General features: G+C 41.9%; 2 protein-coding genes across 2 annotated transcripts in view; one reads left to right on the top strand and one right to left on the bottom strand.

The window, feature by feature from the left end:
- The window catches only part of LOC307047203 (glutamate receptor ionotropic, kainate 2-like), a 344882-nt gene that overhangs the window by 82319 nt on the left and 235502 nt on the right, over positions 1-27061 (top strand).
- LOC307047202 (uncharacterized protein) overlaps positions 25580-27061 on the bottom strand; it is a 75241-nt gene continuing 73759 nt past the window's right edge. The window contains exon 5 of the mRNA XM_079693991.1: positions 25580-26926. Coding sequence (XP_079550117.1) covers positions 26465-26926 — 462 coding nt within the window. The 3' untranslated portion in view covers positions 25580-26464. The remainder of the gene's footprint in view (positions 26927-27061) is intronic.

Here is a 27061-nt window from a genome sequence, read left to right as displayed (position 1 = left end):
ACTGATTTGAAGTGAGTGATTTTTTTAGCTAAATTCATTAATTAACACTAATTTGATTTATCAATGTACTAAAACTGCACCTTTATACAGGCGGAGTTTCTAACATGTTCAAATAACATGTGAAAGTATCTTTAATGATTAACAAGGTTAACATTAAGTACATAGATACATTTCCACACACGCTGTTGAGATATCTGGGTCTCGACATGCCTCATTGAATTAGCGGTATATAATATGACCAGTAAAACACCTCGCTCCTCATTAACAGCTCTGAGAAATAAACAACTGCAAAAACATAACATCACAAAGACACACACATGCACGCACGCACGCACGCATGTACGCACGCACACACACACACACACACACACGCACACACACACACACACACACACGCACACACACACACACACACACACACACACACTCGCTCACATATTCCCCAGTTGTGAGGCAGCTGGCTGAAAGCAGTTAGAGAACAATTTCCTGCCATGCATGGTAATGTTTGAGATAAATAAGCTGCATTATGCATAAAAGGGAAAATGATTACCTGCTTTTAAAAGCCTTTATGAATATTTATAAAATGTTTCTGTCGCCACTTATTTCCCTTTCCACTTTTTGCATATTCAGTCTGCAGTTGCTAATAGAAACGCTCCTGTTTCCTCTCAATGTTTGAACACAGACTTTCACATTAATGCTTTTAATGCTTTGGCTTTCAACAAAAAAAATACCTTTGATTGCTGATTGAATTTTCATTTCTCATGGAGATTTATTTGGTGCTTTTATGCCTTTTTGTGCTTTTACTCACGAGCCTGACAGCACTGAAAAAACTGAAATGTTGACTTTAATTCAATGAATTATGTCAACATATTTAATATAACTGTATGAGTTGAAAGCAATAATATTAAGTTCAAACAAAACATATTAGGTTCAACTTAATAATATTGCTTTCAACTAACCACTACAATTATGTTGGCTATACAAATAAAGTTTGATTTGATGTGGAATCTGTTGAAATAATACATTTAATTAAAGTCAACGTTTCAGTCTTTGCAGTGTAGTGTGAGTGATTTTTATGCATTAAAGGATGCTGCAGCCACCGCCGGGGGGGGGGGAGATAAAAATATAGAGGTAACTTTTCTGAGGGGCTTTTCCCTTCAATGGGCTCATCACGATCCCTCCAAATGAAACCATTATCTCAACATTAGTGCCCCGGGCGCTCTCACTCTCACTGTTTTACTCTTTCTTTCTTCTGCACACACACATATCATCTGAACTTTTTCCTCTATTTGGAGCGGGGTTTCGGAGATGTGAAGGGAAGATGGAAGACAGAAGATGGAAGGTGACAGCAGCAGAGAGATGGTGGATGTAAGGAATGGAAAAAAAGGGGGAGTAAAAGGTTGGAGGTGTCGGGGGAGGAGGAACCAGCAGGGAGGGAAGTGTCAGAGATGAAGGAAGCGGCGGTGTGTGTGTGTGTGTGTGTGTGTGTGTGTGTGTGTGTGTGTGTGTGTGTGTGTGTGTGTGTGTGTGTGTGTGTGTGTGTGTGTGTGTGTGTGTGTGTGTGTGTGTGTGTGTGTGTGTGTGTGTTGTGTGTGTGTGTGTGTGTGTGTGTGTGTGTGTGTGTGTGTGTGTGTGTGTGTGTGTGTGTGTGTGTGTGTGTGTGTGTTGTGTGTGTGTGTGTGTGTGTGTGTGTGTGTGTGTGTGTGTGTGTGTGTGTGTGTGTGTGTGTGTGTGTGAGTGACTCCTAATTCATACAGGGAAGGCTGAGATTTGGTTTGCTTGTCATAACAGATGCCTGAGCCTGCCCGGAGGGAAAGCTGTTCTCCACCTGCCGTGATTCAGTTGGAAATGTCTCTTAATGTATTAGTCGGCCATAATGGATCCCATGGCTCATACCTGCAGACATGCCTGCCTTTTATCTCCACACACACACTGCTGCCCCCCCCCCCCCCCCCCCCCCCACCAAGGAGCAGAGGGGGGTGACGGAAGGAGGGAAAGAAAGGACAGAGTGAAGGAGGGAGAGTAGTGATCACGGTGCTAACGGTGAATAATGGCGCGGCCGCAGGACTCTAACACATCACCTGGAGATGATTCCATTACAGCCTCAGAGGAGCTGTTCCTGTCTGCCGCTCTGAAGCTGTTCTCAGGACACAACCAATGAAATGAGAATTTAATTATGTTTATCATCCTGTTATAGACATCGGAGCAGGGATCCTTTTATTCCATGATTAGATCTGACTGAATGTGTATCTGAGGCTCAGGATTCTGTGTTCTGAGGGAATTCTATCCAAGTTTGACTGCTGGATGGTGGGTTTTTTATTTAACATAACATTTAATTAATTTGTTAGTTTAAATAATCAAATAAGAAAACCCCTTTACTGCCATCCCCATGGTGACAAAGACATTAATGAATTCATAGTTAAATATAAATGAACAATTTATTTGAAGTAAGCAGAACAAAAGCACAAAAGGCAAGACAAGTTTATTTACATCACACAAATGAAAGAGCAATACGATATGGTGCAAAGAAACAGATTTAAAATGACATTTAAATACATTTAGAAAAGCATTAAAAAGCCAAGAGAGTCAAATAAAATAAGCCTTAAATAGAATACACCGATATAAAATACTAAAATAAACGTTGCAGTTCAGTGTTGGATATGAATGTGATTTCATCAAAAAAAAGCAGCGGTAAAGAAAGAATAACTCAAAACACATTGTCAAAAGATACAAATAATAGCATTTACAGTTTAAATGTGTCACTTTTAAATCTGCAAAGAAGAAAAGAGATGTCAGGTAGGCTTTAAGAAAAAAACTGTAGTCAAAATTCATAAGGCGTTTTATATTTTTTTAATGCAGTAAAGGCCATCATCTGTGGTTTTATAGACATAGAAAAAAACGAATTGGATTATTGTAAAAAGTATTTTTTCACCTGTTATTGCAAAGTAAAACACTTTTATGAATGTTTATTTAATAACAATCTCATGATATTGTTGGAATGTTGAGGCGTTGTGCAATAGGACATTGTATACTTTTTTAAAACATCAAATCAGGAGCAAATGAGATAAATACTGTTGTCAAGGAGAACATAACATAAAATAAATGTTATTTTATACCAAAAAAAAGTATAGTTTAAAGATCATATGATATTAGTCTAGACTAGAACTCATCTTTGAGAAAAACATTTGTATTTATTCTAAGCATCATTGGGTTTATTTCCGATTCTAAATACAGAACTAATTATTTTTCTATGTGACAGGTAACCATCAGTTATGTTGGTAATTTTCCAAACATTTTGTGATACATAAAAAATGGAAACCCATGAATAAATAAGAGTTTAAATAAATATTTTTAGATAAGTCGCAAACATCTTAAAAGGAACAGAGGATTGAGGAATAAAATTGTGAACTACAAAGGACAGCTGAGCAGATTGACAACAAGATGACAGCTTTAAGAAGATACAGCACAGTGAAGAACATCTGACTAAGCTCTCTCTAAGAAATATAAATATACAACTGGAAATGATTTGAAGTATAATAGGTCGTTCCAGGAGAATTATTTAACTTCTCAAAACTCATCAAATACAATCTGATATTTTTCAGGTAAATTAAATATATTATAACTTTACGAGTTCTATTTATTTGTCAGAGTTTTGGAGCTCTAGCCTTTTACCTCTGCTGTCTGAGTCCCTGCTGAGGGAACACACTGCGGGGGGGTTATAATGTCCTTTTTATACACATTTTTACATCTCTGGTATCCATCCCAGCAGTTTCACTTTGGTATTTTAGCAGGATTCTTATCTGGGAAATGTTCCCTGACCACATATTTAATTATTTTAACTGCAATGTCAGCTTATGGCCACTAAATCATGATAAGTGATTCCATTGTTCTGTTTCGGCAACTCAATGCACTTGTATAGGGAAAGATTCTAGTCATAAATATTAAAAAACCTATAAGTGACACAACGCGGGAAGAGTTTGCCTTCATTTGACTTCTGAGATTTTAAGGAGCATCAGAGAGAAGCACTTCCTGGTTTACAGTCAGTATAAACATGATGGCATGTATTTTTTCAATAGTATGGTTCTGCTATACTTCACTCAACCCAGCTCACATCGGCCAACATGGTGCATTTTTCTGTGTTTAATTTCTGCTCAGTTTAGGCAGGATTTTCAGTTTATCGCTGCGCAAATGTGGGTCTGACTCTGCCCTCACAGAGGCCAGATCATACACTAATGCCCTCGATTGGTCTCTGTGTGTCATTCAAGCTCAGGTGGGTGTGTGTGTATGTGTGGCGCGAGCAAGCGAGAGAGAGAATGCGCGCGCACCGGTTAGGTGTATTGTTGTTGTTGTTAGCATCTGGTGCTAGCTAGCTGCGCTAACGGATATAAGGAGCTGTTTCAACACAACCCAGTCTCACGGCATTTCGTGTTATAGTCACGACATTTAATCTATTGATTCGTGTTCACCAACACGATTTCCCCCCTTTTTTTTTCGTGTCAAACACACTACCAATAGAAATACATTGCTTTTAAAATCGTTTTGTGTGACACGAAAAAAAGGGGAAAATCGAAAAACACGAATCAATAGATTAAATGTCGTGACTATAACACGAAATGCCGTGAAACTTGGTTGTTCAACAACAAGGTGGAGGAGAGTCCTCTCCTGTCAGACTGAGAGACTGATAACTACAGCTCAGTGAGGTAAAGGACTGTGTTTAGATAGTTAACTTAGTCTAAGTTCTCAGTGGGTCTCAAACGGTTTGGTCACCGTAAACACATATTTCCATTTGAAGGGGGGGTGATTAGTAAAATATGCATGAATAATAATTTTAAAAAATGTTAACTAGGTGAAAAAAGGCAAGATAAACTTTTAAAACTTGTTGAGAGCTAAAACTAGTCTTTGCTGCTGCCTCAAAGAGGAGCAGGGGGAGAGGAGGGAGAGGCGGGAGACAGGTGAGGCTGGTTCAGGAGCCCAGACACACTTACAACTATAAATGAACCAAAAACAAATAAATACACAAGTTTCAATGTTTTTTCATATTGGATAGGTATGTCATTGGTTATGGCCATGTTCTTATGATTATTTAAATGTATACAGTTATGTTTCATATGGGTGTAGTCTCTTTATTTCCCCCTCAAAGTGCACCAGATTGATGCATTTAAGTACAACATAAAAAAAGAAATCTTATGAGGTCCACCTCCACTTCAAATATGTTCACATGGATAGGTTCCTAAATAGATTTGCCATTTTTTTAAATTAGTAACCCATGTCCATATGTTTATTTTTGGGTAGTAGATTTAAACTAGGGCTATCACTATGGGCAGCAACGCTGTAAATATTGACAAATAAATCCAGGAAAATGGCACAAAAACTGGTAGTGGCCTGGTTGGCTGTATAATTCCCGGCCTGATTTATTGTCCCAGTCCGGCCCTGGGTGACATCATATTTAATCCAACACAACCAAACAGAGGAAGCTCTGCACTTGTTGGTGTAGTGTTTGCCTGTTTTTCCATCTTTTACAATATGGTTGATTCAACAAAAAACCGAAATGTGCTATTGACATAGCTCAACTGTTCAGAGGTGAAAAATGACTCACATCATTGACTGGTAGTGGTCATATCCCACTGTGGAAATATCAATTACTGTATAAGTCCTTGATTTTAACTTTGCTTAAGTAAAAGTACGGTATTAAGTATTCACATCAAAATATACTTTAGTCAAAATTGCCATTTTGGAACAGTATATATTTTATTAATGGATTATAAATTGTGTAACTCAGTTTAACTTCGAGCTGGTGTAGACGGAGTTTTAATGACTTTTTATACTGCCAGGTATATTCATTCATTACAGTCATCGTAATTCTTTAACCTCGATAGTTGCCTAACATACCTTATCATTAACAGAACATATACGGTAACATGTGAAGCATATTATGACCCTTCAGAGGGCGATGAGAAACAATGTATTGTGTGGTTAGCACGCCTTAATGAAAACAGGCGGAGGCCAATGGAAAAAATCCTGTGTTTATCATTGAGGACAGAGGGCACAGCAGCCATGAGAGGTGATTGGAAATATGCTGATAATTCTGGCAAACATTAACATTACTATACCAGTTAAACTGTTATTATAGCAGCATACACGTCTTGATCCTATGCTTGAACTTTGATTTTTGATTAACTTACTGGCTGCACAGGTTTGGTAGAGCCAGGTCAACCCACCCCCCCCCCCCCCCCTCTTGGTTCTTTGTGGCAGATCAAATGGAACAAGTTCATTACAGGGAGCAGGCGGGGATGGTTCCGCTGCATCCATCAGCCTTTAGTTCTGTCTCCCAGATTCCCAGAGAACCCCCCCCCCCCCCCCCCCCCCCCGCCTGGAGTCTTCCATGAAGCCGACCCCTCTGTGACCTTGAGGCTGTAGCATGATTTCATTACAGGGGAAGTTGAGACAATAGATGCGAGGAGTTTTGGAGCTGCTCTCTAAATGGGGAGTGCAGTGAAACATGATGATTCCATTTAGTTGGCAGGCACTCAGTGAAGACGTGTAACAATATAAAACACAATATGTGCACATGGTAGACACAGTGAGGTGCGAGAAACACTGATAACTGATAGGATCCCCGGGTCAATAAACACAACAGTCCTGTCAATAACGTCTTGAGAAAGACTTCCTCTTTTCCAGCTCATTGTAACGGATAAAGCTGTTTAAACATTTAAGACATTGCTGAATTCATCTCTGTTGAAGTGCGGGCTTTTTGGCTAAATATTAATATACATTATTCTGAAAATAGTTCCTGTTAGTGTTTACTTCCTGTCTGTCTTCTTCTGTAGATTTCTCTGACATCTTTCACCTCGTTCCTTTGCTTGTGCCACATTAAATCAAGCCCTGTAATAATGATCACTATTTAGTATCTTGTCCACAAAGGAGAGTGCTGTCACAACTGGACATCACATCAGTAAAAACAATATCCAGGATTACTTATTTTCACCTCAGCATGTTCTCCCGTACAATATGTGGTCATCTATTTAATCATTTATTATACAGAATGTAGTATTCTGTTTTCTACTTGATACAGTCTGACGGGGCCTGACAAAGTTAAAATGATAATATCTGAATTTGCTTACTGCAGGTAAAGCCTAGACATCCATAGACATACATGGTAGCCTGCAGTAGCTACTGCCATGTGTTTTCAGCATAAGCAGATGGAATGGCTGATGTTTTATGAGAATTTACTTTTGATTAATGTTGTATTTGCTAGCACAAGAGCTCTACCATCTGCAGTCAGGGTGACCAGGTGTCCCGCGGACTGCACAGCATTCCCACAAATGTATACTATGTCCCGCATTTGAGTGACAGTCGCGCAGAAAGTCAAAACTTGGCTTTTATCGAATGGCTGAATAGAAAGCAAGATAGGCCTATCACCATTGCTTGTGTGAGATGTCAATCATTCGATCAAAAGTTAAACCCACGTGGGAAGACTCGCCCGCCTGTCACCATCCGGCATCCTGGTTTACTCGTTGCCTAGGTTACACGGAGCTCCATAAAATAGAACAAAATAGCCGGATAAACGTTTGGTGGTGTAAAATGGAGCCTGGGAAAAGAAAATGCAGCTACAACAAAGCCTTGGAAGGTACTTATTATTGGGTGAAACCGGTGGAGGAAGAGTGTTTTGGCTCGGTTCGCTGACAGACAACAGTTCCCGAGCATCGACATTGCATTTACATGTCCCAAATTGTCCCACACAAACATACTTTCTGTCCCACTTGTGGCTTGTTGGCACCTGGTCACCCTATCTTCAGGTGAAGCCATTTAATCGAGATAGAAACATTTACCATCGCAGTGGTAATATGTCAACATCATCTAGACTCCTGGCTCTTCTCACTTCTTTTGCTATCATCTGGTCAGAGTTTTAATTGTATTTAAGTGATCAAATACCTGCTTAAGTAGTGACATTTCCACCAGCCTCAGCTGTGTGTACAGCTTAAAATAACATGTTCAGCAATGTCAACATTTCCTGGTAAATGTCAGGATGTTAACATAGTCATTTGGAGCATGTTAGCATTTTGCTAAAGGCTTGTTGTGGCAAAGTACAGCCTCACAGTGGGTGTTTCTCAATGTTGAGGATGCTTCCTTGGTAGGACATGTCTTCCGAGTCACTTCCTTCAGAAGCTAGGCAAGAACCCTTCCTGGCATTTGGAAAACGAAGAGTGGAACAGGCGAGCAAGTGTGCAGGTGTGCGTCATATGAGAGGTGCCTTACATTTTCTGCCACAGTTTTGGGGAAATTGGTCCGTGCGCAAAGCATTGTGGGGATTTTAAGACCGCGGAGGATACACATGTGCAGCCTCGAAATTTCTTGCTACGAAAGACGCCGGGCTCGGTAGAATTCCAAGGAGCCTGGACATTGGAACAGTCCTTCGGCGGGACTCGATGACGTAGTATGCTTGAAATAGTGGCTCTGGAGCATCCTTCCTTGACATTAAGAAACACCCAGTGTGATAGTATGTCTACGGTGGCCAACAAGTGCACATGCACTACATGCTGCAACATATGTAAATAAAGCAACATCTTCACCAACTTGACAACACACGAGCTGCATTTACTAAAAGCACTGCATATGAAAAATGCTGCAAAAATGAAACGCTGTTGTGTGCTTCTCATTATGGAAAATGGTTTGGGCCTTGTAGCGTGTTCGCACCTATCGGCCACCGTACATATCTGACATAAAACAAATAATGAAAAAAAACTGTAATATATAACTGTGAGTATAAACTTTACCCTCCATGAGAATGTATTCCCATATTGCTATTGTCTAAAAAGTTAATCGTGAGACCAACAGGTCAACTATCTCTCACACACACACACCACACACACAAGCACACACACACACACACACACACACACACACACACACACACACACACACACACACACACACACACACACACACACACACACACACACACACACACACACACACACACACACACACACACACACACACATTCAGATGAGTGATGCAGCTGTGAGGAGATTTGTTTAAAATACGTCCCATCCTCTCTGTTATCAGCGAGTGGCGCCGGGCTCTCCCACCTTCCGAATTATATTTTTTTTCTCAACATTATAATTCAGTGCACACTGGAAAGAGCTGTTTTTCCCCTCAGAAAATCTAATTTCTGTACATTTGATTTGCTTCTCTTTTGGTTTTCTCATTATCTGTAAAACATGTTGTGTTCCTCTCCACTCATTTCTAACCCTGTACAAGAGAGAAAGAAGAAAATGAAAAATCAAGCCACACATCTTCATTAGGGCTGTGCATCTTCACTGGTCTCATGATTCGATTCGATTAGGATTATCCTGTCACCGATTGATTTGATTCGATATCCCGATGCATCACGATTCATACCAATGTGTTGCATCCTCAATTTTCTATATTACTGCACATGGCTTCTTTTTCATCAATGAATACATGCAGTAAGATAAATATGAACTCCCTTTTTATTATTTAGAAAGTGCGTCAGAAATCAATAACATAAATGTCTTGACATTCATTTATAAACCATAATAAATCAATTGTACATGTCTAGCCTCCCTATATCTGTGTGTGAAATTGTTCCATCCTCAAAAACAAAAAACGAATGCTTCTGCAGTCTCGCTGCAGCTTCTAGCAACGGTCGTCTGTTAAAAAAAGGACACTGAATGTGGCATCACAAACATGACTTGGGTCTGAAAACAGCAGACAACAGGAATATTTACAACAGCATAAAACAAAAATAGTGCATGTGGGTGCACACTTATATTCTCTGTCTTACTGTTACATAAATCCCATGATGGTATGAGATTAAGTTAGCTTCATCATATCTCAATCAGTGATTAAGTGAATAGAGTGGCGAAGTCATGCCCATCTACTTGGAGCAGCAGAGAGGAGATGGGGATCGCGGAAGCTTTCCTCCTGCCTTCACAAACTTTACACCTATGCTTAGTTTACACACGTATATATCGTCTGAAGATAGCAAGAGGACATTCATACTCTGCAACCCAAGAATTAACCCACCAGAAACCTGACATGATTGCAACGTGAGTATTTTTTAAAAACATAAATCCCTGTGTGTCTGAGCCGCAGCGACACGGACTGATTCAGAGCGGGTCCTTCTGCTGTTGGTTCTGGACTGGTGTTCTTGTGTTGGTGGATAAAGCAGCGACTCCGTGTTTGGAGTCGCTGTGCCGCTGTCACGTCTGTTCCCTGATCTCTGCGTCACCGACCGATTTGATATTAATGTGACAGAAAAAAAAACGTTATTGTAAAGCCGCTGCCGTAAAATCAGGAAGCAACATTACTACGCTATAATCGATTATGTTATGTCACTGCATCGATGCATCTAGAAACAATTAATTTCAACACCCCCAGCCCCTTTACACGGCGGCGTGCGTTCTCATTCATAACACTCCGTTTGATGTCTCACTATGGGATGCGCCTCCCTGCGAATGCCTCAGAAGCATCAATCTCATTACGCCAATCCTGATTGGCTGGTGATCTTGACGACCACGTCAAGGAATCCGCCCACCCTTTAAGTAGCTTGCGCTACGACGCAGCGTCATTCAAACACCTCTTCTCGCTTCGGAGCACATCTCTAAATTTGTAGTAGCCTGGCTAGCTTAACTGTTCATAGACTGAACCACTCTAAGCTAACTTTCGGTCGCCGGATGCTTGCCTGCTACACTTGCTTCGCATAAGGTTAGAATATTAACACATCAGTTAATACTCGATTCTGCCCCGCTGTTTTTTAACGGTAAGGGTTTTTGATATATTGAACCGTAACGTACCAGTTGTTGTTCCGTCCCTCCAAGTCAGCACTCCGGCTATCCAGGATGGACCCTTCTCTTCCTTACAGCAGAGGAGACGGCGGCTCTGAGGTTCGACTTTGCGGCTGCGGGTATAAAATATCGAGCACGGACTCACACCAGGTCTGCTCGTCCTGTCTTGGGCTGGAACATGCCCGGAAGGCTGTCGACGCCCCCGGTTCGTGCGGACACTGTGCCCGCTTCACCATCAAGAGCCTCCGCCGACGGCTAGCGCGCCAAGCTAGCCTGTCGGGAGGAGATCCTTTCATGTCTGGCGATGTGCCGGCAGCCAACCGAGACATGAAGGTAGCCGCCGCGGAGGCTGAACCTTGCGCTGAGGCTAGCTGGGGCTCCCAGCTGGACTTCACCGTGGTTCCGCTCGCGGAGGATGTCCTGGAGTTGGATTATATAGAGGAAGACGAGTTTCTCTTATCCGACTCAGACGAAGACTAGGATGATATTTTCATCTCATCCGCTCAGGCTGCCAAGCCTGATGCTGTGTCTGCTCCTCCGGGCGAAAGCATGCCAGCTTCGCCCCGTCTCAGCATTGACTTGCAAGCCGTGTGTCAACGCGCTGCGTCCAGGCTGGACATCCCCTGGCCTGAAGTAGCAAAGGAGACCACCATGTCTCGCTACGAGGGGAAGAATTTGCCCCAGGCTGCGAGGATGGCAAGACAGCTTCTCCTACTTTTTCCGGAGCTGCTGGACGAGGTGTCTGTCTCGTGGAGAGACCACCCGTTCAGCAGTAAGTCCCCGATCCAGGGAGCTTCCTCTTTGGATTTCGAGGGCATGGAGAAATTCGGCTTGCTTCGCATGCCTCCTATGGAGCCGCTTGTTGCAGCCCACCTCCAACCGCGGCTGTCTTCGGCGTCTAACAGGAACCCCACACTGCCGACAAAAGCAGATCGTTTTCAGTCAGCAATAACCGAACGGGCTTACAAAGCGGCGGCTTTGTCTGTCAGGGCGCTCAATGTCTCATCGATGCTGACTGCTTACCAAGCAGAGCTGTGCGAAGACATGACAAATAAACCTGAGCCTGCTGTGTGGGATGAAATTACCGCCATCACGGACATTTGCCTCCGCGTGCAGCGCTGTGCGGTCCAAGCCACGGGTAAGTCGCTTGGGATGATGGTGGTGCAGGAGAGAGCCAGGTGGCTTAACCTGACAAACCTACCAGACCGGGAGAAAGAGGACGTTTTGGACATGCCAATTGTTCCCGAAGGAATATTTGGCACTGCTCTGGCTTCGATGCAGCAGCGGTGTGAGGCCAAGAAAAGAGAAGACGAGGCTCTCCAGCTCTGTCTTCCCCAGAAGGTCCAGCAGACACCTCCGACGGCCCCGCGACAGACCTTCGAGTCTGTCAACGCATTATCACCTCGCGTATGCGCAGTGTCGGCGGAGGGGTACTATCGTGTTCAGACACTAGAGGGCCCCATAACACAACTAATAAAGGCACAGAGAGCCGACAGCAGGGCAGAGGCCACTTCTCCTCTCACTCTCATGAGCGAGAGGTGGAAAGCGCTCACAAGCTCAGCTTGGATGTTGAGGACGATATCACGGGGCTACAGACTCTAATTCACTGTCACCCCCCCTCACTTCTCGGGCATTGTGCATTCACAAGCCCGGGGAGAGTCGGCCCGTATTCTAGAGCAGGAGATTTTCTCGCTGTTAGAAAAAAAGGCCATCAATATAGTGCCCCCCGAACAGAGTCAGAGCGACTTTTATTCCAGGTATTTCCTCGTCCCCAAACGGGGAGGGAACGGAATTCGCCCTATCCTGGATTTAAGGGCTCTGAACAAATAACCAAATACAGACTGGACCCCGTGCGTCATGGCGCACGGAGAGTGATGGTCACTGTGGAATGCGTTATGGCACTGCGCCACTGGCTGCACCCGGTTTTTCTAGTACGGGGCGTACCTATGGGTGCTGTCCTATCACGGAAAGTGGTCACCACAGACACACGTCTGACGGGCTGGGTGGATATATACGAAGGTCGACCTGTGAGGGGTCTCTGGAGCAGAGATCTCCAACGGTCACATATAAACTATCTGGAGCTTTTAGTGGTATTTCTCACCCTAAAACGCTTTCTGCCTTTTCTCAAAGGACATCATGTCCTTGTGAGGACAGACAACACGGCCACAATGTCGTATATAAACCGTCAAGGGGGTTTGCATTCTCTCCAGTTACACATGCTGGCACGCAAACTGATACTATGGAGCTGCGGCCGTCTCCTTTCTCTGAGAGCAACACACGTACCGGGGGTGATGAACCTCTGAGCGGATCTGTTGTCCAGAGGTGCACCACTATATGCAGATTGGACTCTACATCCAACAATTGTGAGTCAGTTGTGGATACGTTACGACCGAGCCGCGGTGGATCTGTTCGCGTCAAAAGAAAACGCTCAGTGTCAGCTGTTCTTTTCAATGCGCGGTCTAAACGCACCGTTAGGCGTGGACGCGCTCGCGCACGCTTGGCCGCCGGTCCTTCTGTACGCGTTCCCACCCCTGGCTCTAATACCTCCTACTCTGGCCAGAGTGAGAGAGCATCGCCACACGCTGATCCTGATAGCTCCGCACTGGCCTGCAATGTATTGGCTGGCGGAGATATATCAGCTGCTGTGCGGGCAGCCGTGGCAGCTCTCGTTACGCAGGAACATACTGTCTCAGGCGGGGGGGACGATTTTTCACCCACACCCGGAATGCCTGGCACTATGGGCCTGGCCCGTGAGTGGTATAATTTGAGTACAGTGGGGCTTCCTCAGAAGGTGGTAAACACTATTCAGAGTGCAAGGGCTTCCTCCACCAGGTCTCTTTATGACTGTAAGTGGAGGGTGTTTGAGGAGTGGTGCCTCCAAAAGGGACACGTCTCTCGTCAATGTCCTGTCGGTGTGATTTTGTCATTTCTACAGGACTTGATTGATAAACACAGAGCTTTCTCTACGATTAAAGTGTACCTGGCTGCTATTGCTGCATGCCACGTGGGTTTTGACGGAAAGACAGCTAGCCAACATCCCTTGGTCTGCCGTTTTATGAAAGGGGCTCGCAGGCTCCTCCCTGTTTCCAGGTCACTGGTGCCCTTATGGGACTTGGCAGTGGTTTTAGATGGGCTCACTCGACTTCCATTTGAACCCCTGGAAGAAGTTGACATGAAACACCTGTCACTGAAGACAGTGTTGTTGCTGGCTCTGGCATCTGCCAAGCGAGGCAGTGACATTCATGCGCTCTCTGTACACTAGGGATGTGCATCTCCATCACTGAGGCCGATGCGATGCGCATCTCGATACGTTGCCACGATACGATACATTAACGATACCTTTGAAACACCAGGCGATGCGATACGATACGATTCACCCCTGTTGCGATAAAGTTCGATACGATTTGATTCAACATTATGCGATTCGGGGCGATACGATGCGATTCAACACGATGCAAAAATAATGATACTTCAATATGGTACGACAGAGGATTTTTGTTTTATTCCTTATATGCAGCAAATCATACATTAACAAAAAAGTGCTTTACATATTTGGTAATGCACATCCCATCATGCCGTTTATGTTTTTACCTTTAAAAGCTCTCCAGAGTACAATTGTATAACACCTCACAGTTAAACAATTTAAGGATGCATTGCTCATGATTAACAATGTGCAAATAACAGCTACCATAGAGCAATGCCCATACAGCTGCCAGCCTGATGTGCTTAACACTCAGAGGCTAACTCACCAGTGAGCAGAAAGCAGTGGTTTCTATCTGAACAATAAAGAAAACAAATAACCTTTCACAAACAGGTATTTCATAACTGCTTACAGTAAGGAAGACATTTAAATTATTATTGGCCGTCACAGACTGCTGTAAGCTAAACACCTCTCTCTGACAGAACACCTCACTGAGTGATTTAACTCATATGTCTCACTTTCAGGTTTCTCTTTTCAGCCGCAGACCCCACGTCGGCTCTTTATGTGCGTCGCTAAGTTCCTCGTACTACTTGTGTACTTTAAAACGGCTCGGCATCGTTAACAATTTGCGAGTGATTTTTCAAGTTGACCGTCTGTAGTAATAGTGCCGCGCACATATACCATCAGGACGTTACTGATGGGGTGCCGCTGCGGAGTGATACTGTGTGTATGCAAGTCCGCATCTAAGACGGATCTATGTATCATGGCTGTGGACCTGTTAAGTAATAAAGATACCTCATACAAAGGTCTACGGATACCTCATTACTCTCCATGACCTGCGGTCAACTATATAGCATAAATGACTATTACACCGTCTTTCTTGAACAATCCGAAGTGTTGCCAAACGTTTGATTTGTAGGTATTTTTCGGTGCGCTGTGTTTCTCTTTCTCCTCAACTTCCGTGTGTGTTGATAACTGAGACTCTCGTTCTCCGTAGTGGCGAAGCAAATATCAAAGATCGTCTCTGCTGAGCGTTGACAAGATGAGGGGATTTTATATGAATGAATCGTTTTTTTACCGATGCAAAGACGCTACGCAATCGATGCATCGCGAGTTCAACCCGGTTCAACCCAAACTGTAGCCGATGTGCACTCTTTCAACCGGTGCACTCGCATCTTGAACGTTTATGCCGGTGCACCGATGCGAATCGGTGAATCTTAACATCTCTACTGTACACCCTTCATGCACTCAGTTTCCCCCGGGACAAACAAGAGTGTTGCTGAAGCCCAACACTGCTTTTGTGCCCAAGGGGGTTGGCTCCTGCACCCCCATTGACCTTGCGGCATTTCCTTCACCGTTGTGTTCTTCTAGAGAACAGCGGCCGAATTTGCTGTGCCCAGTTCGTGCCTTGTGCACCTATATGGACGGGTCTAAAGAGTTTCGATGCAATGACCAACTCTTTGTATCCTGGGCTAGCCCTCATAAGGGCAAACCTGTTACCAGGCAACGACTCTCCCACTGGATTGTGGAAGCGATAGCTCTGGCTTATACGAGTCAGGGTTTGCAGGCACCAACGGGCCTGCGTGCTCATTCTACTCGTGGCCTGGCTACGTCCTGGGCTTTGTTCAAGGGTGTTTCCATCCAGGACATTTGTGCAGCAGCGAGCTGGTCTTCACCGCTCACTTTTGTCCGTTTTTACAGATTGGATGCCTCTGCTCCAAGTGTGGCCCATGCAGTGCTGGGCCCCGTGTTGGGACAGAGTTCTACTTGTTGAGTACTGATTTTTGGTGATCTTCGAGATAAGCATGTCTAGCAATACGGGAGTCTCAATATCCCATAGTGAGACATCGAACAGAGTGTTATGAATGAGAACTATAGGTTACTAACGTAACCCCAGTTCTCAGAGTAACATGAAGTGAGATGTCTCACCAGACAGCGCTTCTTGCTGAGGCGAAGCGAGAAGAGGTGCTTATTTTGAATGACGCTGCGTCGTAGCACAAGCTACTTAAAGGGTGGGCGGATTCCCTGACGTGGTCATCAAGATCACCAGCCAATCAGGATTGGCGTAATGAGATTGATGCTTCTGAGGCATTCGCGGGGAGGCGCATCCCATAGTCAGACATCTCACTTCATGTTACTCTGAGAACTGGGGTTACGTTAGTAACCTATAGTTATCGCTTGCCGGTGGGCATGTCTGAAGCTAGACCAACAACCAATCACCTGAATCTCCCGCCCCGGACACACAAGCAGCAGTTTGATTGGCTAGAGCTTGTACTGGCATATGATTCGATTGGCTGACGCTTCCGTCGAAGCGTCAAAAGTAGAACATTGCTCTACTTTTGCAGCGAGCACCGCGAGAAAAGCTACGCTACCCAGGTTCAATTTTCCTCCTTCCCACTTTTCAAAATATCTCTAATAATAAAATAGGCCCGGGCCGCAATTCTTTGGAAAATGAATCAGAACATGATGATGAATGTGCGTGGAATAATTCCCTGCATGATAAAAGGAGGGAACTTTCTTTCTGGGTGTTGTACAGAGAGCTGATTTCTCACACTTTTATATGCATTTAAGTATGGTAAAATAATTAATTTGAACATTTGTCTCCTTTTAAACCCGAACATTAGACAGACATAGTGATAGACTTGGTTGTGGAGGATTTTTGCAGTAAAATGTGTACCTCATACAAGCAGGTATTTTTAATTACAAATGGCTGACTTCTAAGATTCATGAAAAAAAGGTGTTGAGAATGACCCAGAGATCCTGATAGATTAGTAAAGTTTGATCTTATTAACAAGCTCATAAATGTTATAAGGTCTCGTTAATCAATTTTTTTAATTATCATTTTTGAAAAGTATTTACAACAAACAAAAGTAATACTTACACATAATAAAGGGGAAACAAAATAATATCTGACCGTGTAACCGTTATGAAAGCATTCCAAAAACTGGAGGACAATGTAGAAAAGAAGGAGACCAATAACAATGAAACTAAATGCATAAAATGACATTATGTGCCCAATGCAGTGCATGCTGGGAGAGTTTTCAACAGAACAAACTCATGTTAGCACAATTACATGAATATTACTACGCCAATCAATGTTGCTCATGATTTCATTTGCCTCATTTAATAGTGCACTGTTATCCATCTTCATCCAGGATTTACAAAAAGTGCTTGAAAGCACCGATTATCTGGAGGAGAAAAACAACATTAGTTTGGTGTGATATCTGCTTGTTAGCCTGAGTTATTCCTGCAGGCCCAGGTTGACAGAGACACGGCTCCATATGAATGCTAATTCTGCCGATGTCTGCCTTTGAGCGCTGAGTAGACTTCTTAAGGTGATAATGGGTCTGATATGTGCACACAGTTTATTCCAACACCCCAAGTGGCATAGTTTTTATTTATTGGATGCTTTAACCTTTTGAAGTCAAGCTAGGTGCCAATATTTCATGAGCCAATTTCACAAAGAATAAGACATAGGGTATTCAGCATAGTTGAACGCTTTTATAACTGAAGTTTCCCTTGTGTTTAAAGCTAAAAATAATAAGAAAAAGCTGATTTTATTGAACTGATATTATTAAGTGTGGTGTAGACAGTTTGCTTCAGCTGTACACTGCTGACATTTCCCTTCTCCTGTGTTTTCTGCTGTGCTCAACAGCTTATTGACAGTTTCTGTTAACACTTAGTCTTTTGTTTGCCGTGAAACGGGAATATTGGCACAAACAATTGACTTTTGGCAGCTTAAATTCGAAATCTGTTGGCCAAGCAATCGGCAGAAAAGCTGAAAACAGAAGAAAGGGAAGGAGGATGGATGTACAGAGCAGGAAAGTGGGGGCATGTAAGATCTATGTCTCCTGAGACCTAAAGCAACCTCTATTCAGGGCATTAAAGATCCACCATTGATCCCATTATGGCTGGGAGACTGAATAGACAGCTCTGCATCGGAGCCATCAAGGACTGTACGCCTTAATTCATCTGAAGTGCAGACAGAGAAGGAAGCTGCTGTTTGTGTTCCTGGTCGATCATTGGCTGATGTTCCCTCCTTCCCCAAATCAATGACTCTGTCCAGATTCCTTCATATCTCATCAAAGGCTTCGCTGATCCCTTAAACAGACTGGGATTGCAACACAATGGGGGGGTCAAGAGGCAGCATGCAGCAGGTGCAACATGAGCAAATCTCCTCTGGAGGATTGCGCCACTGACCCCTCATCTCCTTTACTCGTGATAATATCACACATTTGACTGAGCACCGGAAATCAATATGCCTCAGCTAAGTTCAGAACCAAAGATGCTCATTAGAAAAGAATATTGGTCCAACACGGAGAGTTAAGCTACAGGGATTGTTATCATTGTTAAACAAATAGATCCACAGAGGGAGAGATAGAGAGGAGAGGAATAATAAGATGTACTCCCTGTGCTATTTAGCAAACTGTATCTTTTAGTAGATGGGTGGGGGGGGGGGGGAGCCGCCCCCCTCCGAGAGACTGAATGCCCGCCTCAGCACACAGGGAATTATAGCTAACTGTTGATATGGAGGTGGGTGAGTTGCAGAATGAAGCTGTGCTCTCAGACTGTCCTCTGAACACCTGGCTCTCAGTGAGGCTGCACTTTATTGCCTCCACCTTTTGGCGAATGCAAAGTGATGCACTGGAAGACAGACATAACCATTTCCTGGGGTAATGAAACCGATATTGTTTTACATTTAAGAATCTACAATTCTGTTTTACAAGGGCAGATTTGGTGCACTGCAAGGCTACCGTAGCAGAGATGCTAGCACAATCAGCACTGAAACAGATAATCATGAACAAAGCACATGAAATTAAAAAGAGAACAAATGAGCCAAAGAAAGTGAAAACCATAAAGCAGATTCAGGCAGTAGGCGTATAGATTCACACTTCAAGTATTATCCTACAGAACAGTACAGCTCTAAGAGAAGAGATAACATCTGATCATTTACAACAAACACTAGATGCTCTTTTTAGGTTTTACTAACACTGACATCCTAGTAATCCCCATTTCTTTAAATCTAACAGTAATCTGATAGTTACTTTTTTTTCATCTTGATTGCGTAATCTTTGTTTAATTCCCCAACCCTGCATGTATAGTATTGAAAGTCAACACCCACCCAACAGAAGTCTTGCCCTTAAATGTCTCTATATAGCCAACTGGAGGAACTGGAATGTTCCACATGGATGCTATGGAAGGAATGCCCATTTATTTACTTGTTAACTTGCTGGATTTGTCATGCTTGTACTAGTGGTTTTTAAATCTAGTCTTTTTTGTATGTGTCACAATGGATCCCTTGTATTTTATCTGCAAACCATTTCTACCTTCAGGTACAAATTAATTACCTGAACCTGAGCACCCATAGCTCAGGGTTAGAAGATTAAAGAAATGCTTATTGTTGCTTCACTCAAACACTCAATGTACTCTCACCCTCTAGCAGCAGCAAGTTAGATTGCATTAGAAAGAGAGCATTAGCTCGATGCCTTCATTCTCTATATGAGAATGTTTCATTTGTTCACATCACATTACATTTGACAATAATGTATTGATCTTAACAAATGTATCACCTTTAACACTTTATCCATTTCCATTACCCATGTGGCCAAATGTATCATACAAATGTGTGGCCTTTGCCTTGTATGGGTGCTGACATGGGTCAGGTTTGCAGCAGCAGAGTGGATGAGTTTCTCTGTGCTACGTGACCACGACTCCGCACTAGATCTTTATAGGGGATTGGAGTGTGCTTTGCTTTCTGCCTTCTAAGAATTTGCCCCCTCCCATTGTGGTTTGCTCATTGACATTTCCAGATGTGAGCAGTTCACAAAGGCTGTGGCTGAGGAGAGTGACTGATATTTTGTGTCTCTGCAAGTGTTTGACAATGGCTGAGAAGCACTGACATTTGTGAAAGTGCCGCGAGGAGCACTCCTCAGATTTTCTATTATGAGAAAGAGAGGAAAATTACACATTGCACTCATATCTGTTGCCGTAATCTGTGCTCACAGGATGTCAGATGGAAATGAAACGGAAAAAATGAGTGGTAGGAAAAGAAGAAAAACAAAGAACAGGAAGAATGTAAGAGAAATAAGAGAGACAGCTGAATAAAGGACAGATGATAGAATAATACAACAACCTAGTTGAAATTCTCAAGTGGCTCACTGTGTGAAAGCGTCTCCACTCCTTTCCTTCTAAACCTCCCCCAACTGCTGCAGACAGCTCCCTGAAGTACAGAAAGCCTTTTGCTGTTGATCTTGTATGAAAAAGGTACAAAGTGTTCTGCACAAACAGACCATTGAATAATGACGACGCTCTGCCAAACAAATTAATGTGCCTGTACACGATTTGCATTGCCTTACAGAGATAAAACACAACCTGAACAAAGATAGCTAGAGTATAAGTAACACTATTAAACAGTTATATTCCACAATTGAAATGTTCCGTTAACTATTTAAATAAAAACTCCATCATTGAGAATTCCAAAAACTATTAAAACGCAATGTTACTGATGCCTGAGACCCTGTTCACCATCAGTGCTGGTCCAGTTTAAGCCAAATTGTATAAAAGAGGAAGCAAAGCTGGTTGTTATCATGTAGATTGAATCCACATTTAGGAATAACTACTTCAAACTTACCACTCTTGTTCGACAGGCATGTATGGTGGCCGACGAGGGTCAAATGCTTTACAATGTCCAAAAACACTTCCATTATGAGAAACGCGCTGCAGTTTCACAAACGATGCAAGTATAAAAACACAAATGTGCCAAAAACAGGAGCAAATGAAGAAACATCTTCACCAACTTGACCACACATGGGCAGAATTTAGACAAGTATTCACCAACTGAGCGTTTACTAAAAGCGCTGCACAAACTAAACACTGCAAACTTAACTGAGGCTATGTTCAACTTTACTGGCAAGTTTCAAGAACTGGCTTTGACAAAGTCTGGATTCTTTTGAAATATACTAAAATGCACTTACTTTTGTAACTAACACTGTATACATAAATGTTTATTATTGGTGGCAAATCCCATGTAGAATTCATTTAACATGCACACTTGTCACACAGTAATGTGGTGTTACTGTTGGTACTTCGATCTCGGCCTCACTGTTGTGGGCTTTGCTGGAAAAGAAAATGGTTAAATAGTGTGTGGTCTTGGGAATACTGTAACTGTTTGAAACAACCCTGTCTCCTAAAAATTACGTTCCCACATAACTAAACTGCATTCTCAATTACATTTAGCTAGAAACGTATTTTCTCCCACATTACGTTCGTTATGAACGTATTTCAAATACGTTTATTTTCTACATATCTTCGAGAAACATTTTTTCTCCCATGTTAGTTTCTTATACCTTCCCAATTTTCGCGGGAGACTCTCCCGATTTCTGACTTTAATACAGCTACACCATTGTTTGGTTTCCATGGTAGCGCGTCTCTTTAGCAGCGCGCGCAGCTCAAAGTCTGAGAGGGTGAGGAAGATGAAAACTGAACAAGAATCGACAACTCGACCCTCTGATCACTCCTTTCCTGTAAAATACAGGTCCAGCCCACACATATGCTCCATGGTGCCACAGGCCTTGCCCTTACAACTACAATAAGCATGCAAATGTTAATCTACAGCTCCGGCGATCCACTAGCACCGGAGTCTACACCTGCAGACGCAGCCTTCCCCTACTGTAGCGTCACCTTGGATACGAGTCCAAACAACTCACAGACACACAGGCCACGCCCTTTGCGCATCAGATCTGACGACGCTGATTGGCTGAAATTATGTTTCGGCGGCATAGTTTACAGATAGCAACAGTCAGCTTGTTGGCTGCAGCTGCTCTGGCTGAGGGCTCCTTTCTACCGCCCGGACGAGAGAGGGTAATGATACACGCTGCGGCCAGGCAGGAAACATGTGACTTATCAGTAACTTTAGACATCGTAAAACAATTTTAAACAAGATTTTATTGTAGATTATAAATTTTACTGATACCAAATATATAATATTTACCTTGTTCTTTAAAAATAAAAATAAAAATAAAAAATATATATTTTTGGGAAATATATTTTTTTCTTTATTTTTAATTTTTAATGACAATCAAACATATGGGAAGAGGGGGGGGCGGCGCCCCTAGCTCCCCTATGGGCCGGCCGCCACTGTCCCCAGCTATCGTTTGGGACTACAGTCCCGTTGACAAACCCCGTGATTAATCTTCAAGCTCTGGGATTGGATGTTGGAGTGGCAGTGCGCCAAGGTTACGCCGAGCGCCAAGCTCTTTGAAATGGAACGAAACCACGGCAGACTATTCAAAACCGAACGCCCCCCGAGAACTACACATGCTGGCTATTATGTTTCGCAACATGTTCTCTATGGCACGTCTCTACTGGGAATTGTAGTTTTAAAAGACGTTCTTGTTTTTCCCAAAATTAGAAGTTGACAGTATAAAACTGTGTACAGCCCTGGAGGTTTAGGCGATAGGAAAGAAATTGTTGTGTACACATTTAAAAAAAGTAATTACTAAATGGGTGAAAATCGCTTGTATCCATAATGGGCAGCATTAATATATACCCACATGAAAGCTCATTGTTACTTTGTAATTCTACTCCACTACAATTCAGAGGTTAACCTGGTATTTTTACTCCACTACATTTATTTTAGCTACTTTGCAGATTCTGATTAATGATGTGAAATATAAACAACCCTTAAAGCAGACTTTAGTTACACCTGAGTACAATTCAGGGAAAGGTGAATGTCAAGTGCCAACAATCAGGAGCGATATTTGATAGTTGGTGCTTGAGAAGACTAAACATTTATCTGCAGATCTCTACAGTATAAAGTATATTAATCACTCTTTATTCTCTAATAGTTCATTAAAAACTGTATAAAATTGCTATTTTGCACATCCCTTTCAAGATTTCCTAAGGTGTATTGACATATCATATACACAACTACAGTGTAGCTATGCAACAGTGCATTACAAGACATCTATCAATATGTGTGTGTACCTCCACCATTAAACTGTCAAATTCTGCACAAGTCTTATACTATCTACATACATAAGAGTATAATTAATGTGTATAATATCAGTTAAAATAAGTGCTTCAACATAGTTAACATTGCAGGAATCAATATATTAGACGTTAAGTACTTTGTCAGGCTTAATATATCTATCTGTAGATACCCCCAAAGCTTTTTTCTTATTTGAAAGAAGACCTTAACCTAAAGTATTCTTAAATGTGTTAATAAAGGTTAATTAGTTTGTCCGTTTTGCACATCCTCATATTAATATCTTTGTACATCCAGCACTAAACTGTTTTATTGTAGAGATCACTTTGAGTATCTTCTTGATTTTTTATATTCTATATTTCTATCATTGACCTTCTACTTTCCCCCTATGAAAGTATGAACTCTTAATATTTTTTTCATCAAATAACATTATTCAACAAAAATAACATTATTCAACAAAAATAATTCAATAACATGCTTTAACCACTAGGTGGTGCACACAAGTACACACAGCATACTAATAATAACTTTGTATTATTAGTGTAGGACACTTATGTATGTATAACATCTGAAGATGTGTAGTTTACTAGTTTTATTCATGTGTTTACATAATTTTACAGGATATTGCTATACTATTTCTCATGTTTTACTTCTACACATTAATATCTGATTTGTAAAACATCACAGACAGAAATGTATATCCGTCATTTAATGGTAAGCTATTGAAATTGTGATTCCATGGATGTGTCTCCCATCACCCAAATCCCCTGACTATTCTCTCAACTCAGTATATTCTTATATTCAAAGAAAATCAGTAATATCTTTAAAAACTACAAGTCCTTTTCTATCAGCTGTGCACCGTTATTGTGTAAATATAACCTATCTACCAATTGGATCAAATATAAAAGTCAGCCAAGTTACTATTGATACTGCAAGGAGACGTATTTTGTGAAAAGAAATGCAAGATGTTGTTTAATTGCTGATATATTTATGATCCACGTCACATATTCAGTTTTGGCGGCAGTTCTCCTGTTTGTCCAGAAGTCTTCTCATCAGGGCCATAGATCAGGGCTCTATAAATAAAGAACTACGGCAGATGTGTAATATTTAATGCAGCCGAACCGTGTATTACAATGCAGTTATGTGGTGACTTCCAAAGAGAAAAGCAAGAACACTCGGGATAAAGAATTATATATTTTTTTTTAAAATGTTTTCGGATATCATATCGCATTAACATCATATCCCGACATGCATTGCGGCTAAAACATCCTATCAACGAGCTACAAGCTGAGGATCTTGGGTAATCTGTTCAGTGGGTGGTTTGTGGCATAGATATATATAAACACTAGATGACTCACCCGCGCTGCTGGCCAATGGAGACCGACGTTGCCACATGGCCGCCATCTTGCTACAGGTAGTGCTCTCATTTATAACATTATGGTTTATTATTTAAATAACCATAGCTTGCTCAATTTTCAACCAATTTTCAAACGGTCTGGTTTTTTATAAACATCAAAGATGTAGTTATGATACTGCATACTTATAATCATGGACTTTCTTATGAAAATAACATTAAGCAGATAAAGCAATAGCTATACACACAGAGAGGGAACAACAAGGTATTTATATTAAATATTTGCCGGTGTATATATTTCCATTTATGTTATTATATTGTTAATATTTAAAATAAATTATAAAATAAAAATATATTTATATTTTATATATAAAAATCGGTCTCATGTTACCACTCTGTAAGCCAAGAGTTGTTAATTTAGCAATGCCTTAGCTTGAAGAACAGGGACACAACTAATGACAATAGCATATGGTGGTATATTATTTAGATATTCACACCTTTATCAGAAGAACCAAACCAACATAAAATGAGCTCACAGTCAGGCCAGTTCTGTGTCATTTATAACAATTATTTTTGAAATCAGATCTTCATATCGTCCTAGTTTTGTATTTAGTTTCTAGATTTGTAAACAAATCCAGAACCTTTGAAATACGTTACTACTTCACAGCACGGTGCGCTGAGTTCTTGTAGTCGAAACAAGCCCAAGAATAATATAAACTGTACCCTGTGTCCTTTTGTGTCCTTCTGTGTCCTTTTGTGTCCCATTTACTGTTGTTTGTCTTGTCTTACCCCGGCTGATATCTCACTAAATCCACTGTTTTAATTGTTCCCTATACTGCCCCTATGCCCTGTAAGGTGTCCTTGGGTGTTATGGAAGGCGGCCCCCCAAAATAAATGTATTATTATTAAGAAGAACAACTTGGTGTGGAGGGGATGTAGGAAGCAGGGGTAGGTGGGGAGAGATGGGGCTTCAAGGTTCAAGGTTATAAAATACAGTATAACACAAAACCAATAAGACACACGGTGACACATGGCACACCAACAATCAATCATCGTCTAGCCTCAGCTTTGGTATTCTTTCACAACCATTGTATGGGTTTATTAGACACATTATTAGACGCGTACTTTTAAGAAATTGATCTTAATAGGCTTGTCCCCTTATAAGGCAAAAATATGTTTTGAGGCTCTGGACAAAAATGGCTATTTTGATTGTAAAGGTTGCCAACCCCTGGGTGTAGTTTCAATGTTTGCAAATGTTTATTCAAGTGTATGAGTGACATAGAGCAAGTGAGATGGCCAGTGGTTCTCAAACTTTTTACACTGAGTACCACCTCAAATTATATTGGGCTCTCCTAGTAACACCATCATAGACCTTCCTGGGTACCACCGAGATAAAGGATTTAATATGACAAGCCATATGATGCTCTCACTTGTTATTGACATTCCACATGCAAATAAGATAAGATAAAATGGTACTTTATTCATCCCAATTTGGGAAAACATTTTTAGTTTCAGCAGCATAAGGGACAAGGCATTTTAAAATAAATTAGAAAAAAGCAAGAAAAATAAAGAGGAAAATATACATGTTGAGTTTGGCAGGATATTATATATATATTATACATAAATATAAGGCATATGGAATATTAATGTTAAATATTGAACAGATTATATATGTGTAAAATGTACAACGTGGTTATATTCAAGAGAAACTATGGAGCAGAGAGTTATCTTCCAGCCAGAGGTGATTTGTTGTACAGAGTTATGGCACTGCGGAGCTGCAGCAGTCTGTTGGAGAAGGAGCTCCGTTGACCCTCCAGCTGCAGGTGGAGAGGATGGGTGGGGTTATCCATGATGGACAACAGCCTGTTCAGTGTCCTCCTCTCCACCACAGCTTAATGGGGGTCCAACTTGATGCCGATGACAGACCCAGCTTTCCTGATCAGTTTATTGATCCTGCCAGTGTCACCGGCTCTTATGCTGCCCCCCCAGCAGACCGCAGCAAAGAAGAGTGCACTGGCTACAACAGACCGGTAGAAGATCTCCAGCATCTTGCTGAACATGTGGAAGGATCTCAGCTTCCTCAGAAAATAGAGTCTGCTCATCCCCTTCTTGTGCACAGCGTCAGTGTTGATCCTCCAATTCAGCCCGTTGTCTAAGTGCACTCCCAGGTATTTGCAATCCTCCACAACAGCCACATCCTCTCCCAGAATGCACAGGGGTACAGGAGACGTCCTCACCCTCCTGAAATCAAGGACCATCTCTCTGGTCTTGGCCACATTCAGAATACTCACAACATTAGGCTGAGGTTCATCTTCCGCTGTTCTTGAAGTGGTTGTGCTTCTTGTTGCTTCCGGCTAAAATAAACATAATTAAAGACATTTTGAGTGTTTAAAATGTGCTTAATACACAACACATTATTTATTCCTAAACTTGCAGAAAGAAAAACTAAAGTGTGACATTTAATCACATATTTATATATCAATCTTATA

Source organism: Notothenia rossii (assembly GCF_949606895.1).
Source record: "Notothenia rossii genome assembly, chromosome: 7".
Taxonomy (NCBI): Eukaryota; Metazoa; Chordata; class Actinopteri; order Perciformes; family Nototheniidae; genus Notothenia; species Notothenia rossii.
The sequence above is the reverse complement of the archived record's forward strand: the minus strand, read 5'-3'. Positions and strand labels throughout refer to the sequence as shown.